Genomic DNA, 16891 nt, shown 5'->3' on the forward strand with positions numbered 1-16891 from the left:
TCCAGCACTGCCTTAACCCTCTTGGGCATGGAGTTCACCAAAGCTTCACAGGTTGCCACTGGAGTCCTCTTCCACTCCTCCATGATGACATCACAAAGCTGGTGGATGTTAGAGATCTTGCGCTCCTCCACCTTCCATTTGAGGATGCAACACAGATGTTCAATAGGGTTTAGGTCTGGAGACATGCTTGGCCAGTCCATCACCTTTACCCTCAGCTTCTTTAGCAAGGCAGTGGTTGTCTTGGAGGTGTGTTTGGGGTTGTATTCATGTTTGGATACTGCCCTGCAGCCCAGTCTCTGATGGGAGGGGATCATGCTCTGCTTCAGTATGTCACAGTACATGTTGCCATTTATGGTTCCCTCAATGAACTGTAGCTCCCCAGTGCTGGCAACACTCATGCAGCCCCAGACCATGACACTCCCACCACCATGTTTGACTGTAGGCAAGACATACTTGTCTTTGTACTCCTCACCTGGTTGCCGCCACACACGCTTGACACCATCTGAACCAAATACGTTTGTTTGTCTTGGTCTCATCAGACCACAGGACATGGTTCCAGTAATTCATGTCTTTAGTCTGCTTGTCTTCAGCAAAGTGTTTTTGGGCTTTCTTGTGCATCATCTTTAGAAGATGCTTCCTTCTGGGACGACAGCCATGCAGACCAATTTGATGCAGTGTGCAGCGTATGGTCTGAGCACTGACGGGCTGATCCCCCACCCCTTCCACCTCTGCAGCAATGTTGGCAGCACTCATATGTCTATTTCCCAAAGACAACCTCTGGATATGATGCTGAGCATGTTCATTTAACATCTTTGGTCAGCCATGGCGAGGTCTGTTCTGAATGGAACCTGTCCTGTTAAACCGCTGTATGGTCTTAGCCACCGTGCTGCAGCTCTGTTTCAGGGTCTTGGCAATCTTATTTTAGCCTAGGCCATCTTTATGTAGAGTAACAATTCTTTTTTTCAGATCCTCAGACAGTTCTTTGCCATGAGGTGCCATGTTGAACTTCCAGTGACCAGTTTGAGAGAGTGAGAGCGATAACACCAAATTTAACACACCTGCTCCCCATTCACTCTGATCCCCATTAACTCTTGAGACCTTGCAACACTAACAAGTCACATGACACCGGGGAGGGAAAAGGCTAATTGGACCCAATTTGGACATTTTCACTTAGGGGTGTACTCACTTTTGTTGCCAGTGGTTTAGACATTAATCTGTGTGTTGAGTTATTTTGAGGGGTCAGCAAATTTACACTGTTATACAAGCTGTACACTCACTACTTTACATTATAGCAAAGTGTAATTTCTTCAGTGTTGTCACATGAAAAGATAGAATAAAATATTTACAAAAATGTGAAGGCTGTACTCACTTTTATGAGATACTGTATATATATATATATATAAATATAAATATATATATATATATATAAATATATATATATATATATATATATATATATATATATATATATATATATATATAGCAAATTAATGATTGGCCGAGACCAACACATAAACCACCTGTCACTCAAATATGGAAATCAAACAAAAACAGGCCTGCTGCAATTAGCATCAGTCTGTCTAAATTTACCTGTAACAGAAAGCTAACAAGAAAGGTCACCTGCTTAAAAGTAGGTGGCCGCTACATATATAACAATATATCGATATAAGTAATGTATATCAAGATATACTTGAAAAAAAAAAGAGGTAGGAAACGCATTGTACATGTCTCCTTTTTACCCTTAATGGTTGCTTTGATCCAGTAAGCTCGCCTTTCCTAACCCCCTCTAGCAGTCCTGGAGTCCATGCATGACAGCTGTTTTGTGCCGGCTTGCTCGTAGCTTCTTCACAGTTACACAGCACTTTGTTTATCCACATGTAAGTGTGTTTTTATGCTTTTAATAAATGATAAATGCTCGTATTGATGTTTGTGTTATGGCCACCTTTGTTTTCCATATGTCATTGAGGATTCCCAGATCTGATGAGTCCTGCTGCACCACAATCTGAACCGCCATCCATCCATCCCCACTCACATCCTTTCCTGTGACACATTCTGTATTAACTTGTACTAAGGCTGCTGATTAATCAAGACTCCATAGGTGTACTGGTCCTAGAGCCCCTTCGTCACATCCTAATGTCTATTTTGGCCATGAATCTCTATTCCATGATTTAAGATTTGATGAGCCAGAGCGCAAAAAAGATTCATTTTCTCTTTTCAGCTATGTGTAGGAAAGAGAAAAGTATGGAGAAGGTGTCAATACAAATTTGACTATACAAATCAAACTAATAATACAATTTAAAACAAGGCTGCAAAAAAAAAAAAAAAAAAAAACCCAGAAAACTTAAAAAGCATTATGACCTATTTGTTGCTGTGCTTTAAAAAGAGTTAACATTTTCAGCTTATACATGCAATTGGTGTAAAATAGCTAAGTCAAAAACGCGCACGCACAAAATTTTCTTACCTGTGACTGTATAAAAACTTAACCACCTTGCAGAACCTCCTCTGTCAATTCTGCTGTGAGCTGAAGAAGGTCAAACACACCTGGGTCTGGTCCACAGGAGGATTCTTGAACACAGCCTGCAATATGCAAATGCAAAAAATAGTGCCCAAACCCCATTCTAATTTATAGGAGCTGAATTGTAATGTAATTTGTTTCCTGTCTTTTTAAAGGACAATTTTTAAGTTTTGGTAAAAAAAAACAATGGTAGCTGGACACTGCCATAGGGAAAATGTACTTGAGCTAAACAGCAACTGCCTTGAAACTGAACATGAAGTGATGCATCTGTAAAATGCAAATCTAATCCAGCAAAAATGACATTTAAAAAAAACCCTGTTTGCACTAAATGACCGTTTCTTTCTGCTGGCTTCTGTCTGCAAAAAAAGTGGCCAGGAGATTCAGGGTGACATCATTGACCTCCATGAATGCTCATTGCCTTTCCCTTTACTGCAAGCCTGGATAAGGGTCTGGATGTATTTTGGGGACAACTTCATGTAATTTTTTTGTTTTTTTGGGTGGGGTTTCCTTAAGAATCCATATCAGACCCCTATCTAGAATAAGTATCTGCTTCTGATTTAGAGGGTACCCCACACCCTTTTTTTATTAGTTTTTTTGCGTCGGGTCCCCATGAAAAGCTGTCATTAATAGTATTATTAATGGTAACACTGCCACGAAAAATGTTACTTCTGGCTGCAGCAACTGGAGGTTCAGTATGTGGACGAACTGGCCAAATCTGGCTATTTAGTCTGTGCACAGTTTGGGTTTGGTTTAATTCATGGTAAACCCAAACCCAAAGCTCATCCCTAGGGTCTACATTATAGGGAATGTAATTTTTACCTTACAGGATGCAGTATCCAGCAACAGATTTTTTTTGACCAACAAGTGGGTGTGAATTAGGGTGCTTTTACAACGTAGCATTATACTATTCTTCCTGCTTTCTTTGCAGCATTATTAAAAACCTTTGGACAGATATCAAGCCAATGCTTTAGGTATTTAGTTAGTGTTTTTTTCTTTACACTGCCACATAACAGAGATGTTGTTATAGGCGGAAATTTATAGTGAGATTGTCCAATTGAACAGAGGAGATGTGTGGTGATAAAGTGCCAAAGGGCGCAGAGAAAGCTGTCAGAAAAGGTAGAGACAGAAAGAGAGTGAGGAAACATTGGAGATCCCATACCATAATGTACCATATGCTTTCCTGCACTGTGTTCAAGATTGAGGAGGGCCTCAGAGGTTGTAGGGGGGAATGGGTGGAGTCACTGTTGAAAAAAAGCAAATGAGAGGTGTATTTGTAGGTTTGCATTGCAGGGACATTTTTTCCAAAGCATAAACTGTATTAAAAAAGGAAAGTTTAGCACTTCTTTAAATATGGTGCTCCTTAGCGAAAGAGAAAATGTGTATTTTGGAATGTATTTATCAATGTCATATTTACTTTTAAATGGGACACTATAACTGCATTTCTGTATGCTTTGTTTATGGAAATACACTAACAAGTCATGCATAGCAGTAAACAGTTTCTAGAGAATCCTGCTGTTCTAAGAACATACTGTATTCTCATGTTACATACTGTATTCTCATGTTAATATAACCTGTTGATGGTTTTAATATTTCTATATGTCATCATTAGGGATGAGCTTCGAGTTCGAGTCGAACTCATGTTCGACTCGAACATTGGCTGTTCGCAAGTTCGCCGAACAGCGAACAATTTGGGGTGTTCGCGGCAAATTCGAATGCCGCAGAACACCCTTTAAAAGTCTATGGAATAAATCAAAAGTGCTCATTTTAAAGGCTTATATGCAAGTTATTGTCATAAAAAGTGTTTGGGGACCTGGGTCCTGCCCCAGGGGACATGGATCAATGCAAAAAAAACTTTTAAAAACGGCCGTTTTTTCAGGAGCAGTGATTTTAATAATGCTTAAAGTCAAACAATAAAAGTGTAATATCCCTTTAAATTTCGTAGCTGGGGGGTGTCTATAGTATGCCTGTAAAAGGGCGCATGTTTCCCGTGTTTAGAACAGTCTGACAGCAAAATGACATTTCAAAGGAAAAAAGCCATTTAAAACTACTCACGGCTATTGCATTGCCGGTCCGACAATACACATAGAAGTTCATTGATAAAAACGGCATGGGAATTCCCCACAGGGGAACCCCCAACCTAAATTAAAAAAAAAAAATGACATGGGGGTCCCCCTAAATTCCATACCAGACCCTTCAGGTCTGGTATGGATATTAAGGGGAATCCTGGCCAAAATTTAAAAAAAAAAATGACGTGGGGTTCCCCCTAAATTCCATACCAGACCCTTCAGGTCTGGTATGGATTTTAAGGGGAACCCCTCGCCAAAAAAAAACCAAAACACGGCGTGGGTCCCCCCAAAAATCCATACCAGACCCTTATCCGAGCACGCAACCTGGCAGGCCGCAGGAAAAGAGGGGGGATGAGATAGTGCCCCCCCCTCCTGAACCATACCAGGCCACATGCCCTCAACATTGGGAGGGTGCTTTGGAGTAGCCCCCCAAAACACTTTGTCCCCATGTTGATGAGGACAAGGGCCTCATCCCCACAACCCTGGCCGGTGGTTGTGGGGGTCTGCGGGCGGGGGGCTTATCAGAATCTGGAAGCCCCCTTTAACAAGGGGACCCCCAGATCCCGGCCCCCCCCTGTGTGAAATGGTAAGGGGGTACAAAAGTACCCCTACCATTTCACTAAAAAACTGTCAAAAATGTTAAAAATGACAAGAGACAGTTTTTGACAATTCCTTTATTTAAATGCTTCTTCTTTCTTCTATCTCCCTTCATCTTCTTCTTCTTCTTCTGGTTCTTCTGGCTCTTCTGGTTCTTCCTCCGGTGTTCTCGTCCAGCATCTCCTCTGTGGCGTTTTCTATCTTCTTCTCCTCGGGCCGCTCCGCACCCATGGCATGGGGGAGGCTCCCGCTCTTCTCTTCATCTTCTTCTCTTCTTCATCTTCTTCTTCATCTTCTTCTTTTCTTCTCTTCTTCTCTTCTTCATCTTCTTCTCCGGGCCGCTCCGCATCCATGCTGGCATGGAGGGAGGCTCCCGCTGTGTGACGGCGTCTCCTCTTCTGACGGTTCTTAAATAACGGGACATGACGGGACTTCCCTGTGGCATTCCCCGTGATGTCACAGGGAAGTCCCGTCAAGTCACCGTGCGTCAGAGGGGGGCGGGGTCATCAGGTGGCCCCGCCCCCCGTTATTTAAGAACCGTCAGATGAGAAGACGCCGTCACACAGCGGGAGCCTCCCTCCATGCCAGCATGGATGCGGAGCGGCCCGGAGAAGAAAATGAAGAAGAGAAGAAGAGAAGAAGATGAAGCAGAGAAGAAGATAAAGAAGAAGATGAAGAAGAGAAGAAGATGAAGAGAAGAGCGGGAGCCTCCCCCCATGCCATGGGTGCGGAGCGGCCTGAGGAGAAGAAGATAGAAGATGCCGTGGAGGAGATGCTAGACGAGAACGCCGGAGGAAGAACCAGAAGAGCCAGAAGAACCAGAAGAAGAAGAAGAAGAAGATGAAGAAAGATAGAAGAAAGAAGAAAGAAGAAGCATTTAAATAAAGGAATTGTCAAAAACTGTCTCTTGTCATTTTTAACATTTTTGACAGTTTTTTAGTGAAATGGTAGGAGTACTTTTGTACCCCCTTACCATTTCACACAGGGGGGGCGGGATCTGGGGGTCCCCTTGTTAAAGGGGGCTTCCAGATTCCGATAAGCCCCCCGCCCGCAGACCCCCACAACCACCGGTCAGGGTTGTGGGGATGAGGCCCTTGTCCTCATCAACATGGGGACAAGGTGTTTTGGGGGGCTACCCCAAAGCACCCTCCCAATGTTGAGGGCATGTGGCCTGGTACGGTTCAGGAGGGGGGGCCGCTCCCTCATCCCCCCCTCTTTTCCTGCGGCCTGCCAGGTTGCGTGTCTGGTATGGATTTTTAGGGGGACCCCCACGTCATTTTTTTAAAAAATTTTGTCAGGGGTTCCCCTTAATATCCATACCAGACCTGAAGGGCCTGGTATGGAATTTAGGGGTACCCCCACGTCATTTTTTAAAAAAATTTTGGTTCGGGGTTCCCCTGTGGGGAATTCCCATGCCGTTTTTATCAATGAACTTCTATGTGTATTGTCGGACCGGCAATGCAATAGCCGCGAGTAGTTTTAAATGGCTTTTTTCCTTTGAAATGTCATTTTGCTGTCAGACTGTTCTAAAACACGGGAAACATGCGCCCCTTTACAGGCATACTATAGACACCCCCCCAGCTACGAAATTTAAAGGGATATTACACTTTTATTGTTTGACTTTAAGCATTATTAAAATCACTGCTCCTGAAAAAACGGCTGTTTTTAAAAGTTTTTTTTGCATTGATCCATGTCCCCTGGGGCAGGACCCAGGTCCCCAAACACTTTTTATGACAATAACTTGCATATAAGCCTTTAAAATTAGCACTTTTGATTATTCATGTTCGTGTCCCATAGATTTTAACGGTGTTCGCGTGTTCGAATGAACTTTTTTCCTGTTCGCATTTTCTAGTGCGAACCGAACAGGGGGGTGTTCAGCTCATCCCTAGTCATCATTAACATATACCGTATTTACAGTTACTATGCCTAAGTAGCATACATTACATAAACCCCACATCAGTTAGTTATGTCTTTCTTCATTACAAATACTTTAGACCTGCAAAAGAAGACATATAGTATGTTGCACTGTTTACAATAATAATAACATATAACGGCATTTTGGCAGAAACATAATAAATAAGCTTCTAGCAAGTTGCTCTTGGCAATAGTGAGATTGGTTGACCATTGTGTCTCCTCTATTGGCAAGCTTAATGGCACCTGTGTTTAGACTTTACATTTTGAAGAATATTGATTCCATAAAAATGCAGTTAAAGAACTTTAAGGCTGGGTTCACACTAAAGAACACAGCGGCTCACAGCAGGAGTCCGGTGCATCTCCATTCATTGTATCAGCTCTGATTTCAGCCTGAATTTTGGGCTGAATTCGGACCTGAAATGGACCAAAAGAAGCACAGGGCTCCTGTGCAATTCGCACTAGAGTCACTGCGGAGATGTGTGAACTGGCTCCATAGAGAGCCAGTCACAATCTCCTGCTATGCAATATGGATGTGGGGAAACCCGCATCCAATTCGCAATAGTGTGAACCCAGCCTCAAACAAACTATCACTGACCTCAGTAGCTGCATGTACTGTGAAGAAATGCATCATTAGAAATAGAGACTCTGAAGTCAGAGATTAGCCAATTTCTTTCAGTTTATGTAGTCACAAAGTTCATCAGGTTTATTTTTTTCTTTTAAATCTAGTTAAACCAAAAGGAAAACTAAATAAATAGAAACCATCCAAATACATAACCCTATACCCACAGTTGCTTCAGAAGAAAGCATAAAATAAACTAAAAAAAAAACATAAAGCATTGTGCTGCAGCAGGGGGAAAAAAGTCCTTCCTGAGCCCTGAAGGCAATCAGATATTACCTGGATAAACAATTTCTACTGTTACTATCTATAAATGTTAATATCCAATTATATTTTGTGCATTTAGGGATGCATCTACCTATTTTTTTAAAACAATCTACTGAGCTGGCTAGAACTAGTTCCTGAGGTAGTCTATTCCACATTTTCTTAGCTGTTTATAAAAACCATATGAGTGGCATGCTGCATTAGAAAAAAATCTTATCCCTAAGTAATTTTCTCACAATGCACATCAACAAAGCACATGGATGGCACTATGGATTGGGCATTATCACAAGGCATAGGTGTGAAGCCAACCTCTAGGTGCTTATTTTGCAAGAAGGCAAAATTTAAAATGGTAGAAATAAATTTTTATTTATTATCCCAATACAGTTTTACCTTTTAGATTCAGTAAGAATTGCGTTATATTGTGTTTGTGTGTGTTAATAATTATTTTAGTGGATTATTTTATATAAAATATTGTTTTGATAACCATTTGCACATTTCCTTTGCTTTCAGAAAATATATTGTGTGGGGATATTTAAATGTAGGTAAAAAATTGTGAAACATGATAAAAAAGTAAACAATAGCAAAAATGATCTGACCACGAGGTTAAGTTGAGAGCAAGACTTGGCAGTGAAAGTATAAAAGAATACAATTGCTCCCCGTCCCTCAGCATCACATCAGTGCCATGTGGTGCTTTTTTTTTATAAACAAGGTTCCTAATTTTATATTTTTATACTATTATTAAACATTTATTTCGATTTATACTTTTTATATGTATACATCTCTTAAAACTGATCTCATCCCAAAGGTTGCAGTCCCAATTGAAGAAATGCAACGAATACACCTCCGCTTTATGTTAAGACACCGATCATCTCAAGAATGTGAGTAACAATTTATTGTTTACTAATATCATATTGAAATAATTGTTAACTTTTATACCAGTGTTTTGTGTCATTGTGTCGTTGTAGCCAAAGACAAAGGAGAAAGAAACTTTGCCATGGCATATGTAAAGCTTATGAAAGATGATGGTACAACTCTGCATGATGGAGTCCATGAATTAGTGGTAATAAAGGTACAGTATTGACACCAATATGTGCTTAATATTGCCAGGAGGATGGTGATTTACATTTACTGTTTAAATTTTGCTTGCTTTACAAAAAAAATATTCATGAAACCTGTTTTCACACTTATTCATTTTCTTTGTGATGGCAAAATTTGCAAATGACTGCCAATTTACTTGCTTTCTATTCAACATCGCTACTGAGCTCCAGTTCAGATTTTAGTTGAGCAGTGCTTTTTCTGTGTTCTTCTATCATATTTAGCATTTATCTTTCGTGGGTTCTCTTATGGCAAGTTGCACTCTAAGGATTTAGAATTCTCAATATTTCTACATAAATATTACTTGAAAATGTATCTGTTTTCAGAGTCCTAAAACTACATAATCAAAACCTAATTAAAAATGAGTCAAAAAACAGTATACTTGTTCATTTATTTATTGAGGAAAGTTACATATTTGTGTAGTAAAATATGTGAACCTTTAGGATTGTCAATTTATGTGAATTAGGGAACCACCTTTTTAAAAGAACAGAAATCTGGGTCTTCACTATGCGAATATGACAAAAGCAGGTTTGTGGTAGTGTGTCGTGGCTTGAACAAAGGAGATTTCTGAGAACCTCCAAAAACAGGCATTGATACTCTCCATGCTACAAAATGTAGTTAGGATGGTACTCATTATCTGTCTTGCAGATTGTGTACAAATGCAGGCAGTTCAACATTATTGATACATTCCTTAGAAGTTTTTGACCAACAAAGATCACATCAAAAGCAAGGCAAGTCTTACTCGAAGAGATGTCAAAGAACTCCAGGGTAATGTCTAATGTCGTGTACACACGGGCGGACTTTTCGACCGAGCTTGCCCGCCGGAACGAATCCATCGGACGATCCGACCGTGTGTGGGCTTCATCGGACTTCCAACGGACCTTTTTGGTCGAAAATCAGACGGACTTTAGATTTGAAACATGTTTCAAATCTTCCCGCTGGAACTCTGCCGGAACCAGTTCCTATCGGGAAAACCAATCATCTGTATGCTGGTCCGACGGACCAAATACGACGCAAGGGCAGCTACAGCACCTGCCTGCGAGAATGTTTCCAGCGCGCTGGTTGTCGGCAACAGGATACTGTACATCTCACGCTCGCTGCAATAGAAAAAACACATTTTCCTATTGCAGCAAGCGCGAGAAAGAGGTGACAATGTCCCTTAGGTCTGGTATGGATTTTAAGGGGAACCCCCTACGCCAAAAAGACGGCGTGGGGTTCCCCCCAAAATCCATACCAGACCCTTATCCGAGCATGCAGCCTGGCCGGTCAAGAAAGGGGGTGGGGACGAGCGAGCACCCCCCCTCCTGAACCGTACCAGGCCACATGCCCTCAACATGCAGGGTGGGTGCTTTGGGGAAAGGGGGTGCACTGCGGCCCCCCCACCCCAAAGCACCTTGTCTCTATGTTAATGAGGACAAGAGCCCCTTCCCTACAACCCTGGCCATTGGTTGTCGGGGTCTGCGGGCAGGGGGGTTTATCGAATCCGGGGGCCTACCAGATCCCGGCCCCCGCCCTATGTGAATGAGTATGGGGTACATCGTACCCCTATCCATTCACCTGGGGGGAAAATGTGTCAATAAAAAAAACACACTAGACAGGATTTTAAAGTAATTTATTAGGCAGCTCCAGGGGTCTCTTCCGACTTCTCCGTTCTATCCTGCTTCTTCTTCCACTCTCCGGACTCTTCTCCCACTCTCTGGTTCTTCTCCTGTTCTCCGGTTCTTCTGCCGGGCTCCTCCGCTATCTTCTGCTCTTTTGCCGCTCTTTTGCTGGCATTGGCCCGGTCTTCTCCGTCATCTTCTTCCTGTCGGGAAGGGGCCCTTGTCCTCATCAACATGGGGACACGGTGCTTTGGGGTGGGGGGCCGCAGGACGCCCCCTTTCCCCAAAGTACCCACCCCCCATGTTGAGGGCATGCGGCCTGGTACGGTTCAGGAGGGGGGGCGCTCGCTCATCCCCACCCCCTTTCCTGACCGGCCGGGCTGCATGCTCGAGTAAGGGTCTGGTATGGATTTTGGGGGGACCCCCATGCCGTTTTTTCGGCGTAGGGGGTTCCCCTTAAAATCCATACCAGACCTAAAGGCCTGGTATGCTCTTGGAGGGGAACACATGCCGGTTTTTTTCATTTAAAATTTGGCGTGGAGTTCCCCCTCAAGATTCATACCAAACACAGTGCCTGGTATTGGCGGGGATCCCCGCACCAGTGTGAACTCGGCCTTAATGTCAGCAATGCTTGTCACTCATTGTGAAAGGAAAAAACATTTTTCCTTTCCAGATGAGCGAGCCAGCTTGGCGCTGGCTCCCGCAACGGGGCTCGCAAGGTATCAATCTCGCCGATAAAAGCGACAAGATTGACTTCCTTTTCTAGTCCCGTCGTATGTCATCACATTCAAAATGAACAAACTTTCGACGGACTTTATCCGTTCATGCGTGGCCAAGTCCGTTCATTCAGAAGTCCGTTGTAAGTCCGTCGGAAAGACCGTTGGACGTTTGATGCTAGAAAGTCTGCCCGCGTGTACACGCAATAAGGAATTAGAGGCAAATGGTCATTTTTATTAATTTATCAACATTGGTGTGCATGGCATTATTGTAAGGAGAAATCCATTACTGTCCAAAAAGTACATTGCTGTCTGTGTACAATTTCATAAAAACTACTGAAAAAAATGGCTTGAAAAAAAAAAATGATAAAAAAGGCAAACACCGCATTCCATCATAGAACCTTGTCATTTCTATGAAACGTGGTGGTGGTGGTGGTACCATGCTTTGCTGCCCACAGGCTATCTTGCTATCATTGCTAAAAAATATGAATTCTGAATGGTACCAGCAAATTCTGAGAGGAAACATCAGGGTATCCATCCATGCCAAACTGAAAATCAATAGAAAGTGTATCATTCACTACTAAAAAAATGGTTGAAGCAATAGTTAATGTTTGGAATGGCTGAGTCAAAGTGCTGACCTTAGTCCTATAGAAACATTGTGGAAAGCCATGAAGTGCTCAGTTCATGTGAGGAAGCTCACCAAAGTATCTGAGTTGAAGCTGTTCTGTAAAAAGGAATGGGCTAAAATTTCTCCAAGCCATTGTGAAGGACTGATCAAAAGTTACCAGAAACTTTAAGTTGGAGTTTTTGCTACCAAAGTAAAAGGTAATAAACTCTTACATAAAACTTGTACCTAGTACATACAAGTAAGCTTATTGTCACAGTCTGGGATCAGGCTCAGAGGCAAGGACTAAAGCTGTATAAAGGTTCACTCAGTAGTAAGCTGGAGGAATACAAAAGGAGATCTCCCTAGCAGATGATGTAGGTTTCGCTGCATGATAATGCCAGGTTGCAGCCCTGTGGATTGCCCCAGCAGGAAGAGAACAAGCAGAGATCAGGCAGCAAATTAAGCAGATAGGGAACAAGCAGTCTGTAGTTGAAAAACAAGTCAAAAGAGGGGCAGGAGGCGGAGCCTAGCAGAGCAGACATGCATTGTTAGAGCTCCACACCGCTGAGGAGAGAAGAGAAGGACAAAGCGGAGCCTGCAGGCTCAAAAGGTATCCATTTGAACCTTTTTGCCCCAGGGAACAAACTGTGAAAGTTTGGGCAGGAAATATGGTACTGGGAGGAAACCGTGGCAGAAATAAAAATCACCTCACAAAGAGCTCACAGGCACTCACTGCAGCTGAAGCAGCTCCAGTCACCTCACAAGATACAGCATCAGGGCGCTCTCACAGACAGAAAATGTCACAGCAAGACTCTCCATTTGAGTCAGATACAGAAGAAATCCTCTCACAAACTTCTCCACAAGCCTCCTCAGTATCCCCAGTAATATTATTACAATTTGAAAAGATGCTTCATAAGGCTTTAAAACAAACCTCAGACCAAATAACAAAAAGCCTAACCAAAGAAATAAGAGAGCTGGGAAACCGCACCGCAGCCTTAGAAATAAAAATGGATGAAATTGAAATTACAACCCAAGAAAATATAACAGAATTGGAACAATTAAAAAAAGAGAATTTAATACTTCAAACTAAGCTCGAAGATTACGAAAATAGAGCCAGACGTTCAAACTTGCGCATAAGGGGAATACCTGAAACTGTGACAGACCTGCAATCTACTATTACTGCTCTATTACAAGAACTAAAGCCAGATATCCCTATTGAACGTTTAGAACTGGACAGAGTACACAGAGCCCTCACAGCCAAAAAGAAAGATGGACCCCCACGTGATATAATCACAAAATTTCATTATTACAGAACGAAAGAACAAATACTAATTGCTGCAAGAGAAAAAAAGGAACTTAATTTTCAAGGACACAATTATCAAATTTTTGCTGACCTATCCCAACTTACTATTACTAAAAGACGATCCATGAAACCCCAACTAATGGAACTGCAACGCCACAACATTATGTATCAATGGGGCTTCCCCTTTTCAGTCAGATTTAACTACCAAGGTACAATTTACAGAAGCAGATCAGCAGATGAACTACAACAAACCCTTTTAAAATTAAATCTGACAGAACCCACAAGCAGCAACACTCCCACACGCAGAAGAATAGCGTCATCTTCACCTTCAGGCAGCACCCAGAAAATTTCAGAACAAAATGGGAATCATCATTCTCACAAAAGAGGCCGTTATGCCACATCATCCATGGACCAAGAAGATTCAATGGATTGACATCCTAATTCCTGATATCTCTTCATATATTATACTAAGAGATGGTTCTCTATAAAAAACCTATATTTATAACTGAATGTAACTGCATTCTGATAGTCACACACTGTGTGGGATCATGTTACATTCCAGTTATATTTCTTATTACTTCTGATTCATATAGCCTTAGAATATATAAGTGAAATAAGGAAATTCTTGTTCAGTTATATATTATCAGGTAATAACAATAGATTTATTACTTTTTAGGACAAATATGTTCAATAATCCAGAAGTAATGGAAGCTTTTTCTGTCTTTTCTTAAAACAAATATATTATTACCTAACTAGTTCCTAGAATTATGTTTTTGTTTATTCTAATCTGAAGCAATACAACCTCAATTTTATGAGTTAACATATCTAAACAGTTACATATGAATAAAATATGTAATTGTTTACTCTAAAAGGTTAAAATCCCAAAATAATTCAAACTATCGTCATCAATACCAAAGTTATTAACAGTACCTTTCTAACTGAATTATTTAGCCTAGGGCAAGACTAAACATATACAACCACCCTGGAATAAATAATTTCAACAAAAACTATATTCTGCACTCCAATTAATGAATCATCATTTTGATGTCTTTTGACATAGCACTTCTCTCCTGTAAGCGGAAGATCCGTGTACCCCCATTAGCCCTCCTCATTCTCCCAACCATATTATGTGGGAGTGTGACGAAGGCACTTATTCCCCTGAGAGAGATATTTATTCTCTTTCACGGGTAAATTGTGATTACTTGCAAAAAATAATTTATACAATGTATCATCTAATCTCATATGTTTTTTGTTTACTCTTTACTCCAGAATTCACTGGTTTCTTTTCTATCTATTCATCTCTTCAGTCCACACAGGTTGATCTGCGCAGTCAGCTCTGCATAACAAAAAGTAAGTCAAAACTATTTGATCTATTGCCATGGCACCACTGAATATACTTTCCCTGAATGTTCAGGGAATAAATGTCCCTCAAAAAAGGACCAAAGCCTTCCGTACTTTCCATAACAAGAAGGCTCACATAGTATGCCTCCAAGAAACACACTTCACCAAAGATTCTACTCCAAAATATATTTCTCCTTTTTATCAACAAATTTACACGGCTTCTGCCTGTACCAAGCAAAGGGGAACTCTAATTGCATTTCACCGATCCACACCATTCACCTTATCATCAGAAATTAAAGACCCAGAAGGTAGATACCTGATACTCATGGGTTATATAATGGATACAGCAATCACGGTGATTTCCTACTACGCTCCTAACAAACAACCTACACCATTCCTCTCACATATATTACAAGTGATTAATACACACAAAATAGGAACAGTGATAATGTGTGGGGATTCGAACCAGGTCCTCCTCCCATTTCTAGATAAATCACCTTTTACACCATCCAAAATAACCTCTAGATTACCTTTTTTCTCAACTTCTTTCCAAATACAATCTGGTAGATTCATGGAGAGAAAGTAACCCAATGAAAAAAAAAATTCACTTATTTCTCGCACCCTCATCAAACCTTCACCAGAATAGATCATATTTTTCTAACAATAGGAATGATACCAGAAATTATTGCATCAGATATAATTCCGATTCCGTGGTCTGACCATAATGCAGTATACACTACTATAGCCTCAGCCATACCAAAAGCGCATGACCCAACGTGGTACTTACCGGACATAATGCTCAAACACCCACTACATCAGATGGCCATTGAACAAGCTTTAAAGGAATACATATCAATTAATAATACAACAGACATCTCCCCAATAACACTGTGGGAAGCTCATAAGCCTGTCTTGCGTGGTACAATACAAAGACAAATGGCACTATATAAACGGGAACGCAAAAATCTAGCAAAAAAACTAGAGCTCAATTTTAATGCAGCCTACATATCATTTCAAGATAATCCATCTCAGAGTACAAAATCTCATCTGGAAAAAATCTAGATTGGAATACGATCTATTTCTCACTGAGTCAGTTGATAAATCCCTCAAATGCTCCAAACACAATTTCTACATGAATACAAACAAACCAGGTACATATTTGGCTCGGGCATTAAATTCAACTAACAAATCTTTCAAACCAATACGTTTGAAATTATCAAAAAATGTTTACACTTGTAATCCAGTTAAAATAGTCCATAAATTTTTATTTATTTATTTTATTTCAGGTACTTATATAGCGCTGTCAATTTACGCAGTGCTTTACATATATATTATACATTCACATCAGTGCCTATACCCTCAAGGAGCTTACAATCTAAGGTCCCTAACTCACATTCACACCTATACTAGGGCCAATTTAGACAGGATCCAATTAACCTACCAGCATGTCTTTGGAGTGTGGGAGGAAACCGGAGTACCCGGAGGAAACCCACGCAGACACAGGGAGAACATGCAAACTCCAGGCAGGTAGTGTCGTGGTTGGGATTCGAACCAGCGACCCTTCTTACTGCTGGGTGAGAGTGCTACCCACTGCACCACTGTGCCGCCCATAAATTTCACTCACATCTCGCAAATTTATACAAGACAAACAATGAATTTAATCCTACAGAAGCTGAATCCTTCTTCTCAAAAATAACCTTACCTGAGTTATCTCAGAATCAAAAAAGCAGTTTGGATGAGCCTATAACTATAGATGAAGTTGCTAACGCCATAAAAGACCTAAAACTTAACAAAAGACCAGGCCCAGACGGCTACTCGGCTTTATACTATAAAACATTCTCAGAAATACTCTCTCCCATTCTCACTGAAACTTTTAACAAACTTCTAGATGGACATTCTTTTCGGCAAGAAACACTAATGGCAATTGTTTGTATGATCCCAAAACCCCTTTCTGATGATACTTCCTGTGTGAATTATCGGCCTATCTCTCTGTTAAACCTCGATATTAAATTATTAGCAAAAATAATAGCAAAACGCCTCAATAGCATTATAGGAAAATTAATACATAGAGATCAAGTAGGCTTCATGCCAAATAGACAGGCAGGCGATAATATACACAGGGCAGTGTTATTGGCACATATTGCTAAAAAACGGAAAATCCCTTTATGTTTTCTATCTCTCGATATTAAGAGGGCATTTGACACAGTATCCTGGCAATATATGCAATATTCATTACAAAAATGGGGTTTTGGACCC

General features: G+C 41.1%; 1 protein-coding gene across 2 annotated transcripts in view; it reads left to right on the top strand.

Moving 5' to 3' along the window:
• DOCK2 (dedicator of cytokinesis 2) overlaps nucleotides 1–16891 on the top strand; it is a 475532-nt gene that overhangs the window by 151402 nt on the left and 307239 nt on the right. For both annotated transcript variants that reach the window (XM_073620719.1, XM_073620720.1), the window contains exons 16-17: nucleotides 8778–8850; nucleotides 8938–9041. In XM_073620719.1, coding sequence (XP_073476820.1) covers nucleotides 8778–8850; nucleotides 8938–9041 — 177 coding nt within the window. The remainder of the gene's footprint in view (nucleotides 1–8777; nucleotides 8851–8937; nucleotides 9042–16891) is intronic.

This window comes from Aquarana catesbeiana, linkage group LG03 (assembly GCF_042186555.1).
Source record: "Aquarana catesbeiana isolate 2022-GZ linkage group LG03, ASM4218655v1, whole genome shotgun sequence".
NCBI classification, from domain to species: Eukaryota; Metazoa; Chordata; class Amphibia; order Anura; family Ranidae; genus Aquarana; species Aquarana catesbeiana.